General features: G+C 45.0%; 1 protein-coding gene across 1 annotated transcript in view; it reads right to left on the reverse strand.

Moving 5' to 3' along the window:
- Nucleotides 1-19,975, reverse strand: part of TACR1 (tachykinin receptor 1) — a 54,268-nt gene that overhangs the window by 14,180 nt on the left and 20,113 nt on the right. Inside the window, exon 2 of the mRNA XM_083454140.1 lies at nt 18,537-18,731. Within this exon, the coding sequence (XP_083310266.1) occupies nt 18,537-18,731 (195 nt within the window). The remainder of the gene's footprint in view (nt 1-18,536; nt 18,732-19,975) is intronic.

Here is a 19,975-nt window from a genome sequence, read left to right on the forward strand (position 1 = left end):
ATGTTAGGGGCCAGCAGCTTCCTCTATAGAGCCAGGATCAGTTTCCCTTTACAGAGATACTTGGGGGGCGGGAGAGAACAGGACGACGACGACTCTCATTCTCCTTGGCACTGCTCCCTTACCCCACCTCTCTCTTCTGATTGGTCTGCGGCTGATAACCCACTTGTCGTCTTATTCCATGTTGCCTCTGGCACCACCAGCAGCACCAGCTGGCAAGGGGGGAGCGGTGTGGGGTGGAGCTTCTTGGCCCCATCTGCTGATAGGCTAGGAAGAAGGGGCAATAGCTTGGCAACCTCCCCAAGTGGCAGTTGCGTTGCCACGTGAGTGTTGAGCATGGTGGAGAGCAGGACAGAGGATTGGTCAGCAGCGGGTATCTTTCTAAAGTGGAGGGTTCCCTAGCAACTGGGCATCGCCAACATCTGCTCCTCAGTTTGCCCGCATGAACTTCAAGAGATTTTCTGTGTGAAGGAGAAAGCACACTATTTTTTATTGGTTATTACTACTTTCTTTTCTTTTGAAATTTTGCATCCCTAAGAACTTTGCGTCCAGGGCAACTGCCTCCATGGCCGTGCCCACACTACGCCACTGATCCCCACTTCCCTTTATTCTGCTATTGCTCTGAGATTTCTAGGCAGGTTTTTCTTTTGTCCTGTCACTTTCCCTGGGAAAATCAGCTCTTCATAGCTGAATCGGAACAAACATCAATCTGCAGAAAATGTGGTTGATGATTGTTTTCCCAGGGAAAGTGGCAGGATAAAAGAAAAACTTCCTGGATCCATGCCTAGAAATCGCAGGACAAATGGGAGTGTAGATGATCCCTAAGTGTCAGAAATGCAAGATAGCTCTTCCTAGAAAACAGGAATCCCCGAACCAAAGTACTGGTGTGATGAATAAGCTTGCCATGGGTGTCTTTTCACCTTCACAGAAAACTTAAAAAGCCGCCATGCAATCAACCAGTCACCTCACAAAAACTGATTGCACTTTCATACAAAACCCCATGAGTAGCCCTGGTAATAAACCAGGTTCTCCGCCCTGAAATGGTTCTAAATTAGGAATTGTCACAAACAAAAATCCACTGAATTATACCCTAGTAACTCAGTCTACCAAAGGTGAAAGGCGATACTGTGTCATGCTTTATTATTATTTTAGGCTATCTATTAAGCCTGCAAAGCTGCAGAGTGAGAGGAAAATACCACAGCATAACTTAATCAAGTTGTTTGGCAATCACAAAATAGCACGCTGCAGATTAGTCTAGATGTGTTCTTTTTCATTTTGCAAATGAAAAGGGAGGAGGACAACTTAATTGCAGCAAGCTGCAAACGGTGGAAGCTCTCTCTTCCCAGGCTGAAACCATTTGACCAGCTAATAAAATTGGGACAGATTAGACTTCAGTTTGAAAAACGGGGGGATAAATGTTAAAAGGCAGTGGCACTAAATAACCAAGATCATCAGGGGATGGCAAAATGGAGCTAATTTGTAGTGACATCCACAGGCATTTCACTGCATGTGTTGGAAAAGAGCTTTAAAGAGAATGCCCTTTGAAGAGAAAGAGGATGCAGCTCTGCCTCTCTTCTACTAGGGGAGGGGAAAGAGAGGTTGTCCGAGACATTTCCACCCACAGACCTGCTCAACAGACACCTTTATCAAATGCCCTGACCTTTTAGATATACAGGCAGTGGCCTGTTTTGTTTTGCTTGTTTACTTGGTGAGACGTCGCTCATCAAATGTCAAGGCGATGGAGAAACATCACGAAGTCAAAGGCCATAATAACTAGGAAGACTGCTCTAATCTAAAGTCTCTGTGCTTGAAAATTTTCACAATCTTCTCTATGTCAGCATTTTAGATCTCACAGGAGGACAGTGATTAGACATAATTTACTGCAGAGGCCATCTAGGTCACCCAGTACCTACTTCAACCAAAACATTCACCCTAATCCTTTGGCTCAAGACAGTTGGCTGAAGTTCAGTTGGTACTTGATGTTTATCAAATTTGCAGGTGACACCAAACTGGAGGGGTAGCTGATAGCTCAGGAAATAGAATCAGGATTCAAGATGACCGTAACAGATTGGAGAACTGGACGTAAGCTAACAAAATGAATTTCCGTAGGGACAAATGTAAGGTTAGGCAGGAAGAACGAGATGCACAAATATAGGATGGGGGACACCAGTCTTGCCAGCAGTACATTGTGAAAAGGATCTAGAGGTCTTAGTAGACCACAAGCCTAACATGAGTCAACAGTGTGATGCAGCAGCAAAAAAACCGCTAATGCAATTCTAGACTGCATCAACAGGAGTATGGTGTCCAGAAACCCACATTCTGAATGCAGTACAAGGGCAAAATGAGTGTGTGGTTGGCTCTTTTAATGGAGATTGCTAGGAAAGCCTAGGAGCTGTAGGACTGGCTACACATGCCAGGGTTTGCAATCCTGCATAAGATATAGACTTGGCAACACAGCAAAACTAACCACAGTGGTGGTGGTGAGTCGAAGGTCCCCTGTGCCCAAGAAGCTGTTCATCTTAAGGACTGGACCTGTGCACAGGGCACATGAATTGCAGGACCAGTGGAAGCAGGGAGAGAGTCGGCAGCAGCAACATCTTCTGAGATGGAGAGAGGGAAGAAGCTGGTGACAGGGCAAGGAAGATGAACAGAGGTTGTAATTGGCTCAAGGCAACAGATGTATATATGATGTCTTATATGTGGTGAGATCAAACACACGGGAAGCTTCATGATGTAGAATAGGAAGTCCCTGTTTTCATCAGAGAAATGTTGGATGGTATGTAAGCCTGTGGGATTTATAGGCCTGGGGACTCTACTTTGGGTGGTTCCCAGCGACTGCTGCTTTGACAATATAAAGCTGACTGGAACATCACAATTGGTGTGGTTAATTGAAGAAAACCCATCACACTTATCTTCTATGAATCTGTCCTATCTTCTTTTAAAGTTGTCCAGTTTTTGAGAAGGGAAATTGATTGCGTGTATACTATACTGCATTTTCATAAAAGATGCATAATGTATCCTAATGCAACCTTGGAACAAAAAGTTTCTTTATATCCCCACCTTCTAGTGGAATGCCAGCCAGCCATGCCCTCCTCCAGGTTATCTATTCCACCAGCACCATGGGTTTTCCATATCAGTTGCTGAACATGCTTTACCTTCGTCGGGCTGTGTCCCTCCCTCCCCAATACACACTCTTTGTAGGTGTTTATTTGTACTTTTGCAAACTTCAGGGTTCCTCTCGCCAGCGCTGGATTTAGGAGAATGTGGACCGTTTCCCTGCACAGGGTGCCAACCCAAGGGAGCATAAATAAATAAATAAATAAATAAATAAATAAATAAATAAATATTTATTGTGAAAATAAGAAATATTTAGGAGAAGTGCCAAAAGTTGTCCTGGCTCAGGACATCATATTACCAAAATCTGCACCTGCTCTGACCATGCCAATACCACCATCTTATTTCTGGCTTGCTCTGTTTTGACTACATAGCCAGTGGCACTCACCACCCGACTTGCAACTGGGTTTCAAATTTTATTGCTTTTGTGCTATTTTAGCACTGCTTTGCTTGACAACTGGTAGTTTTCCAGTGGGTTTTCTTTCCCGCTTCTTTTAATATATTGCTATGCTGTTTTGCAAGCATTTGTAGAAAAGCAGGATGAAAATAATAAAAAAGAATAAATGAATGCATACGATAATGAGAGCTTTTCTATCTGCATTGTTACATGATTGTGCTGCCATGACACCCCCCTCCCCTTTGGGTTGCTTGGTGGGTTGGCGTATATTCTTTTAGAGGCTAAAGTTAAGACACAGAAGTGTCTGGCTATCACAATGGAACCAACAGGCTGGATGCAAAACTCATCCTCGTTGAAAAAGCCAGAGGCTTCAGACTCCATGCCCCCAGAATCGTCCTTAGCTGATATGATGCTGAATGACAGGGCTGGGAGTTGGAGGGGACTTTGGAAGGAGGTCATGAAAGCAGCACTGGTTAGAAGGGATGGGGGGAAGGGAAGACATTTGTTCTTTTGCTGCTGTGGGTTATCCTCATGGCATTTTTGCAATATTTATTAGAAATATTTCTTTGGAGGGGAGTAATAGTTCCTTTATTTACAAATAGCCGCAGCCTCATACCCAACATTGCTCAGTAATTCTAAGATACAAACAAAACAAATCAGTGCCATTTTGAAACGTTCAGTCCATCATCACAATTCAAAATGGGATCCAATTGTATCCAAACACAGGCATAAAACCAGCTCCTTGTTCTCAGGAACCATCATGCAAAAGTTACTTACAATGATGTGGGCTTGTGGGGTCTGGATGATGCCCAATCCTTCCAATTCTTGGGGTCCTTCACCCAGGGAGGGTTAGAATCTAACAGAGGCGGTTGCTGAGCTAGTCAGATAAGTTTTCTAGTAAGACAATTACCTTATCTGGCCACTTATATGCCATCATCATCACCCAAAACAAGGAGCTCAGTTGCAAGAGCTACAACTAAGTGATGGGGCCCTCCAGGCTAATGGGTGGGCCTTTCCTCCATCCTGCACCACCTAGCTACTAACTAGGAGAACAATAGCATGTATAGCATGTGGGGGCCAAGCTGTAAGCAGGCTGGAGGATGGAGAAACAGATACCTGCTTGCTCTGTGCTGGATCCAAAGCTGCGACTAATGGAGAAGCAAGATCTTTTGGGGTGTTAATGCTGTGAGTCCCTCCATCTGATGCTCAGGTTGTAGATATTTGTAAATGAAATCATACATCCTAAAGACACCACAGTCTCCGCTGACCTTCAGTCCAAGGAAACTGAACTTCAGTACTGTAGTTTTCGCTCTATAAGACGCACCAGACCACAAGACACACCTAGTTTTTGGAGGAGGAAAACAAGAAAAAAAATATTCTGAATCCCAGAAGCCAGAACAGCAAGAGGGATCGCTGCACAGCGAAAGCAGCGATCCCTCTTGCTGTTCTGGCTTCTGGGATAGCTGCGCAGCCTGCATTCGCGCCATAAGATGCACACACATTTCCCCTTACTTTTTAGGAGGGAAAAAGTGAGTCTTATAAAGCAAAAAATACATAAGTGCCTGAAACAGCTGAATTCTGTCTCTGCTTGGAGAGTGGGGTCTCAAGAGGTGTCCGAATGCAAAGCGAACAGATGAACAACTTTCCAAAATATAAGGTAGACTAAGTGAATGGACAAGGCATGGGCTCCTCCAAGGCTGCAGATCCACCATTCTGAATCAGCTGGCTTCTGAATGCAGAGTTCATACTCCCAGCCTGTGCATCACTGGATGCCCACAGTGAAGCAGGCACAATTTGCTCATGCCCCACACTATGACGTGCGAACATGGTGCTTTGTGTAACTTGTTCTATTTTATTGGAAATATAACACCTTGTTCCATTAAAAATGACTGCATGAATAAACCCTGCTTTACTCAGAACATTTTAAAAATTATGGCTGTCATCCTATTAAAGAAATAGTGGTCTCTTGATTGTACAAATTATTGAATTTGCATATGTGTAAAATAGTCTGAAGGGAGGAAAAATTGTTTTTCTAGATTTGCTGTCACCTTGGAAGATGAGAGCAAAGCTTGCCCTCTGCTAAGATGACGACAAATCTAACAAAAGTAAATACTTGTTTTTCTTCAGAGGGGGAGAGAGACAGCTTCTTGCCATCTGCGGTTTTTATAAGTAATGGTAGACAATAAAATAAAATCTGCTACCATTAATTGCAGATACCTGTTTTGTTGATTGAAAATGAATTGCACTAATTAAGCATGACAGTTCTCATTTTAATGTCCACAAAGCAGATTTCCCAGTTCTGGAAAGCACAGGAACTGCACCATACAGGTTCTCACAGATGGCATGGAAAGGTTTAAATACAAAGAAAAGGCCTCCAGGCTTGGAGGTTTGCTTTGTCCACAGAGCCTGGAAGGAAGGCAGGCAGGAGACATCCTGATGGGTTTCACAGAGACCATGACCTGCTCTGGCTGGCAAGGATCTGCACTGAGACGAAACTTTAGCAGCCACAGTAACTCAGCTGTGGAACCCAGGAAGCTGCCTTATACAGAGTCAGACCACTGGCACATCGGGCTCAGCACTGTCTACCCAAACTTGCAGCAGCTCACCAGGATTTCAGGCTGTTTCTCTTGGAGATGGTGGGGATAGAACCTGGGAACTTCTGCTTGCAAGGCCTTTCCAGCTGTGGTTAAGGGGGCAACTCTCGCATTCCTGGTGGAACCTAAGAAGGTCTGTATTCTGCCTACCTTACATCCTGCCTCCAAATGCCAGGGCAGTCACTGAACTGATTGGATTTCCTCCTCCTGGTCAGCTGGTCTTCAAGGTACAAATGGGCCAATCTGTCAGTACTGGTTTCTCCCAGTTCCACATTTTTTCAAATCATAAGCTCAGTTCCCCACCTTTCTGAATCTGTCTTTTCTTTCTTTCTTTCTTTCTTTCTTTCTTTCTTTCTTTCTTTCTTTCTCTAAATCCATAAGCATTTCAGTTCCCATTTATCTTCCTATAGACCAGGCATGTCCAAAGTGCAGCCTGGGGGCCTAATCCGGCCCGCCAGTCAATTTAATCTGGCCCCTGTGGCAGTTTATTTCCTGGTGTACCATTTTTTTAAAAGCTGCACAACTTCAATCCTATAAAAAGGTCAACAACTTTGGTTGGCCATCACACATGTTCACTTCATCAAATCTGGTCCTCTTTGAAAAAGGTTTGGACACCTCTGCTATAGACCTAACCCTCTCCTCCTTCTCTTGAGCTCAGCCTAGTTCTTTTTCTTCCTCTGTGCTCCCTCCTGCCATGGAGGCAAATATTAGCTGGGAGAGGAGAGGCGGGAGCAGAGGAGGGCAGATCCCTGCCCCAGAAAACCTATGCTATAACTTGCAGTCAGCCAATGTTGCACTGGTGTGCAGTGATTTTTTTCATAGGGCCAGAGGTGCCAGCTTGCAAGGGGAATTGGGTGAGTGTGACATGACACATGTGACCTCGCAATGTCCTAACATCGCATGTGTGAGCATTGTGCCTCCCCACCTAAGCCAGGCAGAAGCTTCCCAGGCTTTGGGAAGAAGATGCCAGGGGAACATTTAGGGGACTAACCTAGTCTCCCTAGACCACTGACTGCATGCCACTGCCCTGCTGAGCTGAAGCTTGCAAGCTGCATGCAAAGTGAGACTTATTCATGTATTTAAGAAATAATAATAATTAAAGGCACTCTTGCCCACCTGAAGATTCAAGCTTTCCACCTACTACATGGAGGGAGCCAGGCAAACCTGGAGACTTCAGGTCAGATCTGGAGGTCTGGCACCCCAGCTGCTGTTGTGTTCTTACCAGCTTGTGTCAATATGCATGATGTGGAAAAGTATTCCCTTTTCTCTGTCCTGAATCCACTCCCAGACAGTTTCAATGGATGACATACCCAGTGCTATTTCTCAACAAAAAGAGGTGCCAGAACTCACCCTTGTTCTCTTATAGTGGCAATGGTGCCCACCCGAGAGTGCCAGAACTGAGCTCCAGCAAGTTCAGACTGGGAAAAAGCCCTGGGGACACACCCCTGACCTCCACTGGCACTATCAAAAGTGGTCTCTCCTCTCCCATTAAATATGGCAAATTGTTCAGCAAGAGTGAGCACAACAGTATTTTGGTACGGAAATTTGTTCCAATGTGTTTAGTTCTAGATATCTCCTTCTTTTATTTTATTTGGCATCTGTTATGATATTTTGCTGTATTATAAATATATATAAATAATTATATTCAAATAAATGAATAAATAAATTCCCAAGATTTCTAGCAGAGTGAGCGATTAAAGCAATTTCTCAAACTTGGGTCTCCAGCTGTTGTTGGACTACAACTCCCATCATCCCTAGTTAGCAGGACCAGTGGTCAGGGATGATGGGAGTTGAAGCCCAACAACAGCTGGCTACCCAAGTTTGAGAAACATTGGATTAAAGGGAAGGGTTTGCTATTCAGAATGCATTGCAGGGAATAAAAGACCCTTCCAGCTCTACGATTCCATAATGTATCCAGAGAGAACCAGCAGCTAAAAGGTAAAGGTACCCCTGCCCGTACGGGCCAGTCTTGACAGACTCTAGGGTTGTGCGCCCATCTCACTCTATAGGCCGGGAGCCAGCGCTGTCCACAGACACTTCCGGGTCACGTGGCCAGCGTGACGAAGCTGCATCTGGCGAGCCAGCGCAGCACACAGAAAACGCCGTTTACCTTCCCACCGGTAAGCGGTCCCTATTTATCTACTTGCACCCGGGAGTGCTTTCGAACTGCTAGGTTGGCAGGCGCTGGGACTGAGCAACGGGAGAGCACCCCGCCGCGGGGATTCGAACTGCCGACCTTTCGATCGGCAAGCCCTAGGCGCTGAGGCTTTTACCCACAGCGCCACCAGCAGCTAAAAGCTAGTAAAATATGACCATGGAAGATGCTACAGAGTAAATATGAATGCTACCTTATATTGTGTAACTTAGAGCTGTCAGTTCTTGGAGTAATGTATAATTTCTGCAGCCTCCCGCCCTCCCCCCTCCAATCTGTATCGGAAATTCTTTCAGCCACCTTGACTCTGGGACCCTACTACCCAAAACATCTTACCTGTCCTTGGCATGTTGCAAACCTTTCTTTCTCAAGGGCCCACGTAAAGTTTGGCTCTTAGCCAGTCAGACAACTTTCCCTTCCCTCACACAAATCTGACTACAAGCATTCTGACAGCTTTGTTCCCTGGGAAAAAGCACTCCAGACTGTCATACCAGCTCAGCCAGTCCATGTCAGAGGCTTCCCTAGCACAGTATCAATTATCAGCACAGGCAAAAATAAAGGAGGACACAGAGGAGTGAAGAATGCTACTTGGAGTCTCAGTAAAGCAAGACCTGGACTCTCATCTAAGCAACAGTAAAAAGCTACTGAAGTCAAGGAGGATTAAAAAAACAACAACAAACTTTACTCAAATTCTAACCTGCATAATTCATTTTTCGTACTAGATTCCACCTCCGCTCCTGATTCTAATACACTCCCTTGGGGGAGAATGGAGATTGCCAAAAAGAAGCATATCAATTTCCAGGGACAGGTTGCTGTGCTATAAATCAACAAGTTTTATGCTTTCATTGATCACCTTATTGACATGGCATCCAGTGCAGCCAGCTTTCTGCTTTCTGCGCGAGAGAATGTGATACCTTAATTAAACCAATGGGTTTTTAAAATTTCAGCAAGTTATTAGCCTCAGTCTCTGCTTGGAGGCAGAGTGCGAATCTAATGCCTGTTATCAAGCTGGAGGCCTTCATCGTCACATCAACGAACAGATTATGCTTTGCATTCATAAATATGTAATGAAAGGACACTGCAATGACTTCAGCCTCCTCCACATGGCAGAGATCTTCTTCATCATGTCCTCCGATCAAACCGAGGAAGTAATGAGTATGTGCAGGTCACAGCTGGGGGCATGTCATGAATTTCAACCCCAGAATGTCCTCATCTGTGTCTGTCTGAAGGGCTCCTACACTGCACTGGCCTTCCTGGTGACCTGCATCTAAAATCAAGGACCACAGTTGGAAATTTCAAATCATTTGACATTGCTTTCAGATACAGGACTTTAACTGCAGTCTGGTCACACATCCAACTCAGAATCAGCAAGTGATGAGAGAATTTCCTGAAGTGAGTGATGTATGTGGCATCGGGAACGTACTAGATCTATGCATGTTGAGACAAAATCCCCTTTGAGTTGAGTAAATAACTGTGCCAATTCACTTCAATAGAAGGTTTTCTTGTACAGTGGTACCTCAGGTTACTGACACTTCTGGTTACAGACGCTTCTGGTTACAGACTCTGCTAACCCAGAAATAGTACCTCGGGTTAAGAACTTTTCTTCAGGATGAAAAGAGAAATTGTGCGGTAGCAGTGGGAGGCCCCATTGCCTGGTACCTCAGGTTAAAAACAGTTTCAGGTTAAGAACGGACCTCCGGAACGAATTAAGTTTTTAACCAGAGGTACCACTGTACAGGAGTTACGATGACATGACAGGAAACTGAGAAGCCAAGATTTTTCTGATCCTATGTCACTTCCAAAAGTTACACCAAATTTCATATTTATTTGTGTTACCTGCAAATAATATTTTACAGAGAGCACAGGAGGAATGGATGAAATGATGTGCCAGTCTAGACTTCCATGGGGCTTGTTTCTGCACATCATCATATCAACAAAGCTGGCATGATATATAATATTCCCCCAGTTGTTAAACTATTTTAGTTCTGGTACAAGTCTTGATCGTAAATGTGTTCTGGAAGGGAAAGGTAAATATTCTGACTTCTTAACACCTAAAGCAAAGATCAGCATAATAATCTTGTGTTATCAGCAAATTTTAATTATCATCTCTCAAACAAAAGCACCATCCACATACTCGGTCACTTTCATTTCATGTAATAAACCAACCTCTCTCCTTTCCTCTTGTGCATGAACTTCTTGGGGCATAAGGCAAACACATACTCATAACAGACACACACTCTAACTCCAGCAAGAAGATCCCAACCTCTCAGGAGTGTGCGTAGCAATATAGAAGCATAGAATTGTAGAGACCCCAAGGGTCATCTAGTCCTCAAGTTCCAAGATACACATGTAGGTTCAGACGTACAGCTTGTAACATGGGCTGAATCTCATCTGTGAAGAAGTGTTTCATAACCATGTCATGATTTAAGCTCATCATGAGCTTGAGCTTGAGCAGTCCTGAACACCTGACTTCAGGTACTTCAAGGTACCTTCCTATTTCTATTCTCCTTGGCTGCCATGCTAAACAAGCAGAGTTTTTTTTATAAACCAAATGTGATTCAAATGAGATGTAGATTTTTCTTCTTTTTAAAACCAGCCTTCCTTTCAGAGCTGCCTTTGCCTGAAATGATCATGCAATCAAAATCCTACAAGTTCTTGATCAGGTTTCTATGAAATGAGTGCCAAGCTCTCTCTCAATGCACACTTCTTGCCTGAATGGAACCTGTTTGTGGTGATGGCATCTCTCTCTCTCTCTCTCTCTCTCTCTCTCTCTCTCTGCAGTCGAATTGTGGAAGGGAGAGGGTGTCTCTCAAACCAGGATTTCCAGCAGACAGACTCCCACGCCTTGCCTCCTGCAACCCCACTGCTCTGTTCACCTACCAGCCCGGGAGGATGCCTGGTCTGGGTCCTGCCATATCTGTCAGCCTCAGCGTTCAATCAGCTGACCCCAAGGGCCCGTCTCCAGGGCACCTGGATCTAGAAATCCAGGGCCTCAGAACCTGCCCTTCAAGCTAAACAACATATTGCTGTGGGATGTGAAACACAAGAGCAGTCAAATACAACATTCCTAGAGTGACCATGTTTACACATGGGGAGGAATTTTTGTCCAGCCAGCAGGTAAACTTCCTGTTTCCTTCTGGGCTGAGACAAACTTCCTCTGCATGTGACTAGAGGTGGGCGTGGCCTCACCTGTGCAGGTAATGACAAAAGCACAGGGCAGGACAGCCATCTCTTTTTCTCCACATGCATCGAAGAAGCAACATCTGCTTAGCCAAAGATGCTCTCCAGCCATGAGAGGACAAAGGGACTGTCTCCTTATGAGATAGCTTAGAAAAGTAACATACACCTGGAAACTAAGTCTGCCTTCTGGGATCCGATTGTAAACAGAATGTGAGTGAGTAAACTCTTTTTATACTTTTATAGAAGACTGTGTCATGTCTTATCTTTTATGAGGGAATAAGGGGAAAATACCAGAACAGTTATTATAGAGGCTTTAGCGAGCCTGAGCAAACGCATCTGCTGTGAGTTTAAAAAAGGGGGAATGTTACTCTGCTAAATTGTGAACTTGTTAGCACAAGTTGGAAAGGCTATAATCAAACAATATATCCTCTCCTGCATCCCTGAACATTCCTACAATTGCCAGTGTGTGGACCCTGTCTACACCCGCCTCCTTTCCCTGACTGTTGCCTTGAATTGGGACCCACCTCATACTTTGAGCTCAGCTCTACTTCTGGGCTCCCAGACCTCTACTGCTGCTGTTCTGTTTATGAGAGCCAGTGTGGTGTAGCAGATAGACTAGGACCTGGGAGAGATCCCCACTTTGCCATGAAGCTCCCTGGGTGGGTGACCTTAGGCAAATCACTGCCTCTCAGCCTAACCTCCCTCACAGGGATGTTATGGAGATTAAATGAGGAAGGCAAGAACCCTGTGCACCACCTTGAGCTCCTTAGGAGAAAGATGGTGGGGTATAAATGAAATAAATAAGTGTAGACACTCACTACAATCGGAGCTGATGGTTAACACAAATGTGATTTCTGCTGAGATCTGGGAGCCTGCATAGCAGGGCAACAAACTTCTCCTGAAGAACTGACTTGGAAGAGCTGCCCTCCTGGGTTATAGCCATTTCTCCTACATGCCGTATATTTACTTGATAACGCACACACTCCTGCTGCCTCACATCTTGACCTTGTTCCCGGTTCTCACTATGTAGAGTGATACAACTGCACAGCTTGAATGGGTCCCAAAGGCCATCTAGTCCAACCCCCTGCAATGCATGTGCCCCAGGCCCTGAGAGCCTGAGCTGTCTTTCTTTGGAACTTGATCTTGTCTCTTTGGCACTATCCCCTGCCTCCAGCCCCTGGCCTGGAGCGGCCCCTGCTGAAAGGATGCTGTTTTGGGACAGTGAGTTCAGTGAGTTGACTTATCTCTGGACCAGCAACCAATCCAGCACCTGCCTCCTACACTGGAAGTGCTCTCATGCCACTTTAACAGCTGTGGATTCACCCAAAGAATCCTGGGAGCTGTACTGAGCTACAATTCCCAGAGTTTCCCAGGAAAAAATATTATTAAACCACTCTGGGAATTGTAGCTCTGTGAGGAGAATAGGGTGGTGGTTTTTCTAACGACTCTCAGCACCCTTAACAACTTACAATTCCTAGGATTCTTTGAGGGAAAGGATGTGTTCTGAATGTGCTTTAAAGGTATGGTTTGTACACAGCCTCATATGATGGGGCTCTATCTCTTTGGCTTTGTGTCCTGCACACTTAGAGCTCAGAAGAAGGAACCTGAGGAAAGGATATGTTGTACAACAGAGGAGTGCTTTGCACAGAACAGCCAGTCTCAAAAACTCACAATGGGAACCTGAGTACATGACTCACACTTTTCTGCCTAGATCCCTAACAGTTACTCCCAACAGCAATACTGCAGCAATAATATATTTCTCTTAATATACTCATTTTTGTGTGCATCTTCCCCGCTAAAACAGTTTTATAAGCCATTTCTTCAAATTCATTATATCTCTGTATGTTATTTACACTAAAATATGAACTCCCCCCCAATATACGTTTTTAAAGATGCATTTCTGGTTGGATAACTATGTCATAAAAATTTAAGAAGTACAAATTTCACAGGATAGCTTTGTTTCAGTCTGCATAGCGGTTCAGAAGGTGTGCAAACTGAACTACTTTCTCCCCCATCCTCATCCTGAGCTGGACCTGGAAATGGACCCTGAGCCCTGAGTGAAAGTCACATAAGCATTGGACCAAAATGCTTAGTCCCATTGAGTGGGCTGGGTGCTGCACTGGGAATAATCTGCAGTTGCCAAACTGTCTCCAAAGGCAGCCTAGTGTATAACACATTGCAACAAGAAATTAGTGCCCAAACCTTGTTAAATGCACTGTAAATTCAGAAATGCAGAGACCATTTCCTGGTTCGCTGAGGAAAGGAGGGAGGGAGGGTGAGTATTTGGGCAAATCAGAGAGGATTTTCCTGGACTTTCCTGTTTGTTTGTTTGTTTGTTTGTTTGTTTGTTTTGCATAGGAATCAATGGAAATAATCAACTCGTTATATGAACACTTGGCCCAAGAAACAATTTCCAGGGAACACATTAGGTTGTCTTTCCTCACAGTGAATCAGAAGAAGAAGAAGAAGAAGAAGAAGAAGAAGAAGAAGAAGAAGAAGAAGAAGAAGAAGAAGAAGAAGAATGACTCTTTCTTCCAATGCTACCATTGTGGTGCCTTACAGGTTAGAAACGTAGAATTGTGGAGTTGGAAGGGAACCAAAGGGTCATCTCGTCTGACCCCCATGCAAGCTTACCTGGATTCACTTCACATAAGGCACATAAGTACTTCTGTGGCTGTGTGTCCCAAACATGCAGTGCCCATAGTTGGCAAGATGAAGCTACTCCTGGGAATAATGAGACAAGTTTCACCTACCCCTAATAAAGATCACACTATAAAGCTCAGCCTGCAAAAGAAGAGTACATGGCTTCAGTCCAGACCTCTGCATGCTTCCGGGAGCACACATAGATCAGCTGTTAAACTAGCCTTCAGTATTGGGACGCAGCAGCTTGCACATCCCAAGCAGTTCTCTCCATTATAATGCATGGGGAGCTCTTGTAAATGGGGGTGAGGGGCTCCGGGAAGACAACAGAGAAGGGGCCCCTGAATGAGAGCAGCAGGCTTCACATTTAACAGCCATCTCCCGACATTCCCTGTCCCCACTGACCTGTTGATTTATGTGCCTCATATTTCACTACAGCAAATCAGAGAGGCAGGAAATAGAATGCTGGAAAGCATTGCAATATCCACAGTGACATCTGAAATCCAGTTATAAAAACCAACATCTAAAATGCAAGCTGCGGACTCACTAAAATGCTTCAACTAAGGCAGATAATCAGATTGGTTATGGGAACAATGTTTGCTAAGCACAGAAAGATGGATCATGACGGTAATAAATTGGCTGCTGAGGAAACGAGCCAATTTCTCTGAGCTGAATGAAAATATGATGTCAAAGCAAATGACCTTCTGGTAATGAAAACTGGTAATATCTCCATTTCTGGGGGTGGGTGTCAGGGGGCACTTGTCTCCAAGGCAAGAGCAGAGTTGTTTCGGCATCCAAACCAGTGCGCCACAAGTTATGGATGGTGGGGCAGGTCCTCTGAGAAGTAGCCAGGGATCCCAAGCATGATCTTATGTTGATTTAATGGGGCATCTAAAATTGTTTTTAATAGTATTCATTTATTCATACATACATACATTCATTCCATTGCATCTTACCACTGAGAAGCTCAAGATCATATAAATGGCTCTCTCTTTTCCTGTTTAATAACAAACAAACAAACAAACAAACAACAACAACCTGCCCATCTGGCTGGGTTTCCCCAGCCACTCTTAACATAATAAAACATCAAACTAATAATCATAATCTTATTATTTATTTTATCCTCAGATACCCAACAGACAGTGACAGCCTCAAGGTCACCCAGCAAGTTTCATGGCTGAATTTGAACCCTGGTCTTCCAGGTCATAGTCCAACACTCTAAACCCACTGATTCCCTAGGTGGACAGTGCTGCCCCCTGGGGAACAGTGGAATTCACCTAGGGAATGTTAAGAGGCAAGGAGGCAGCAGGAAGGTGCTGGACGTACAAATGACTAGCAGACTTTGAAAAGTTGGTATAAAGACAGTCAAATAAACCTGCAGTTTGGGAGCAAGGCTAAAACATGCAAAGGTGGGAATGCCCTAAAATCCAACCCTACAAGCAGTCCTACAAGAGATATGCAAAATAACTAAACAGGTATTAGAACTCACCCCAGAACTGGCCCTACTGAACATCTTCCAAGAACATAATGACCACTCACATTATACAGAGCTTATAACCCATCTACTCTCAGCAGCCAGAAGCCTCATATCCAGATGCTGGAGAGACCTGTCAGGAGTAAACATGGCCCAGTGGTCTCAAATTGTATGGGAAACGGCCTTACTAGAAAAGCTAACCAATAACCTGAAACTGACACTGGGACAAATAGAAGAGGACTCCTTCACCCCAGTATGGCTCCCCTTTATCACATACACAGCCCAACAAGGCAACAACAAGAATCCACCGACAGCATATGAATCAATCTGGCTTCCCTGACCCAACAAGCCCTCCCCCCACTCACAAATGCAGCCAACGACAGACAACCAGCCACACCCTGGACTCCCCCAATCCCTCTCACTACCAGGGAAATGTAATAAGCAAATAGAAAGAGAAAACCCCACACATACACTACACAAAGCCTCACCACCCCACCTCTCCTCTCTCCCCTCTTCTTCCCCAACCTTTGACTGTACTCAACACTAATGTCTCACAACAAATGTAACTGATGTGTAAGAAAGACTGCACAACCTATAAAAAGAGAGAAGGCATCTACTTTTGTAAACCAAGAAAATATCTCAAATAAATAAATAAATAAATAAATGCAATCCTTTCACCAGCTCTCTGCAACCATGTGCTTTACTTATCCATCACCCTGCTTCAAAATATTATGACATATCCACTGCCAGTGAAAGTGGCCCTGGTGAACCTCCTTTTGCAAAATGCACAGCTTGCCATGTTTGTGTCAAGAAATTTATCACTGAATTAGCAGCAGTGTGTCCAAATGGGGAAAAGAATGTCTAGCAATCGTATTTTCCTTGGAATCAACCAGCATAAAAGAGGCCAAATTTCTATCTCAGTTGACACAATGCTCATAAACCACTGAGAGCCATTTTAAAGAAGCTGTTATTGTCCAGTCCAAAATGCTCCCAACACATGCAACACTATCCCTTAGGCTTAGAAGCACCATCTTAAAAAAAAAGAAAAGAAATCAGATGTTTACAGAGAATTTGCTGTAAAAGTCACACTGGCTGCAGGAAATATAGACAGACAAACGAGACTGTGAAATATTCAACTTACATGAAGCAAAGGAAGTTCCAGAAGAAGGCATTAATCAAAACACCCCAAAGTCTCTTACCAGGACAAGATTTATAAAGCTACATAACTGGACAATGAGCTACAAATCCTGATATCTGCCATTTTAGCAGGACAGCCAAACCCCCAGCAAGTGTTATTGTTGCAAGGATGGACCTCAGTGTCTGAGACGGCATCGTATTTACATGGAGCTGCATGTCAGAAAAAGTGATGCTCCCACAGATTCCCAATCAGGTCAGGTAAAGCAATCACAGGGAATATGCAACATTGCTAAACGGACTTTGATCCAAATGGGAACAGACCTCTTTGTGGAGAGTGACAGTACTTTTTGAACCCAATGGATTTCAGAGGAGATTTGGGATTTCAGAGAAGCTGCTGTATATCACCAGAGTAACTGCAGGAAACAAAGGGCTGAACTAGATGTAGCAATATTCATTACTCAGGGGAAACTGAGGCACTGCAACATGACTGGAGGGCGACCAAGATGATGAAGGGTCTGAAAACCAAGCCTTATGAGAAACAGTTGAGGGAACTGAGCATGTTTACACAGGAGAAGAAAAGACTGAGAGGAAATATGAGAGCCAAATATCTGAAGGGCTGTCTCATGGAAGATGGAGCGAGCTCGTTTTCTGCTGCTCCAGAGGGGAGGACCTGAACCAGTGGATTCAAATGACAAGGAAGGAGATTCTTACTAAAAATTAAGAACTTTCTGACCATCTCAGAAGGTGGTGGACCCTTTTTCATTGGAGGTTTTTAAACAGAGTTTTGATGGCCATCTGTCAGGGATTCTTTAGCTGTGATCCAACATTGCAGGGGGTTGGACTAAATCAGTGTTGGCCAAACTTGGCCCTCCAACTGTTTTGGACTACAACTCCCATCATCCCTAGCTAACAGGACCAGTGGTCAGGGATGATGGGAACTGTAGTCCCGAAACAGCTGGAGGGCCAGGTTTGGCCAACACTGGACTAAATGATCCTTGGGATCCTTTCCAGCTCTGCAATTCTGTAATTCTATGGCTATGCTGCTCTGATGGGCACAGGGGAAGGGACCACAATTCTGCCAGGCCCTCTTGGCTGTGGTTTGGAAGATGCTGCTTTCTCAGACTCATCTGAGGGCTCCCCGCCCCTGAGAAAAACTGTGTGCCATCTTTAAAGGGCCTGTGGTCAATTCTGCAGCCACATGGTTCTGCATGCCTCTGGGGTAGCATCTTCAGACTTTGGAGGTGGTTGGAGAATCACATCCTCAGGCCAGGAAGTGCAGGAGGAGGGGCTGAGGGCTCCCCAACCTCCTCAAAAGGTAAAGTGACTATAGAATTGCATGGGTTGGAGCCTTCCTCCAGTTGACATTGGGAACCTGAGCATGATTCCATGCTAGGACTTCTTCATGCAGCACACAGTTAAACTATGGAACTCCCTCCTACAGGAAGCAGTGATGGCCCCCAACTTGGATGGCTTTAAAAGAGGATGAGACAAATTCATGGAGGAGGAGAGGGCTATCAATGGCTATAAGACAAGATGGCTCTGCTCTGCCTTCTTGGTCGGAGGCCGTATTGCTCCTGAATACCAGCTGCTGGAAACCACAAGAGGGGAGTGTGCTCTTGTCCCCGGATCCGGCTTGCTGGTTTCCCTTTGGGGCATCTGGTTGGCCACTGTGAGTACAGGATGCTGCACCAGATGGGCCATTGGTCTGATCCAGCAATGTCTTCTCATGCTCTTATGTCATGTCCTTTGCATCTTCTAAGATAATCAGGACACTGCTGGATTGGGACAATGTCATGAGTTCTCTTCACAACCCAAGGATGATTCTATTGCAAAGGAAACATAAGAACTCACGTTATTTGATAGGTCTGAGTTGTATTTTCTGGCCAGTCCACCAGACACACCACTCGGCCAGGGAGCTCGGCTGTTGTTGCGTAGTAGCCTTGTGGGAATGACAGCAATAAAGCCAGTAACCAGATGACACAGATGACGACCTTGGTGGCTGAGGCCGATAGCCTTGGTTGCAGCGGGCGGATAATGGCCATATACCTGGAAGAGGGAGAAATTAAAATGTAGGAGCAGAAAGTAAAAAAGGAGAAGGGGCTCCTCACCCCCCGTATGTTTCCCCCAATTCTTTAAGGCCAACTTTGCCACCCAGGTGCCCCCCAGATGTGTCACACTACAACTGCTCTCCACTCCAGGACAGCATGGCCATATGAAGTTGGGATTGATGGGAACTGTAGTCTAAAGCACCTGGAGGGCACCAGGTTGTGGAAGGCTGACCTAAGGAATGGTGATGTTGGAAGATTCACAACAGATAGAAGAAAGTCCTTCTTCACACAGCACATAGTTAAACTATGGCACTTGGCTGCCAACCTGGATGGCTTCAAAGGAGGATTGAACAAATTCAGGGAGGAGAAGGCTTTCCATGGCTACTAGCAAGTGGCTCTGCTCTGCCTCCACAGCAGGAGGCAGCAATGCTTCTGAATATCAGTTGCTGGGAACCACAGGAGGGGAGAGGACTCAGGTCCTGATAGCAAGTTTCCCACTGGAGCTCCTGGTTGGCCCCTGTGAGAGCAGGATGCTGGACTAGATGGGCCCTTGGCCTGATCCAGCAGGCTCATAGCATTGTTATGATGCAGCCTTCCTCAGTCACCCTCTATTTCCTGAGGGGAAATCCAAGGGAACATGGAGTAGGATCTTTTCTGTGTTGGCACCCATGATGCTTATTTACTAAATATCAGTGTTCCCCAATCCGGATAGAGGCAGCAGAAAGTTAGCTCACCAATTCCACCTATGCTGTCAGATTGGAAAAGTTACCTGTTTTTAAAATGTTCCAAAATCTTTATTAAGCCAATACCTTTCCGAGAACAACCAAAATGTCCTGGAATTGTGTGCAAGCTTTTCAGTTCCCTAGATCTCTTCATCAGGCTAGATGAAAGGAAGTAAGGAGCAGGAGTAAAGAGAGAAAAATGACTGGTTGTGCATCATATGTGTCTGCCCAAAGGTCTCTTTAGAAGGAGCAGCAGCAGCTTTCATACCCCCCAAAAGAAAAAAACAAAACCCTCTACAGTACTTAATTTGTATCAAGCTGAAGCCTAGTCTTTTTGAGAGGAGTGAGCCAGATACTTCTGGATCCCCACATAAAAAGAGCAGGTGAGCCACAGCTCAGCAGGGCCAGCCCAAGGCACCTCTCTCTGCTCCATGCAGAGGAGTCAAGCAGACCGGCAGCTGACTCTAACTTCAACACTGTTGAACAGGCAGCATCCGCTACCTCACCTGAGGCAGCAGGT

Source organism: Podarcis tiliguerta, assembly GCF_965153285.1.
Source record: "Podarcis tiliguerta genome assembly, chromosome: 8".
NCBI classification, from domain to species: domain Eukaryota; kingdom Metazoa; phylum Chordata; class Lepidosauria; order Squamata; family Lacertidae; genus Podarcis; species Podarcis tiliguerta.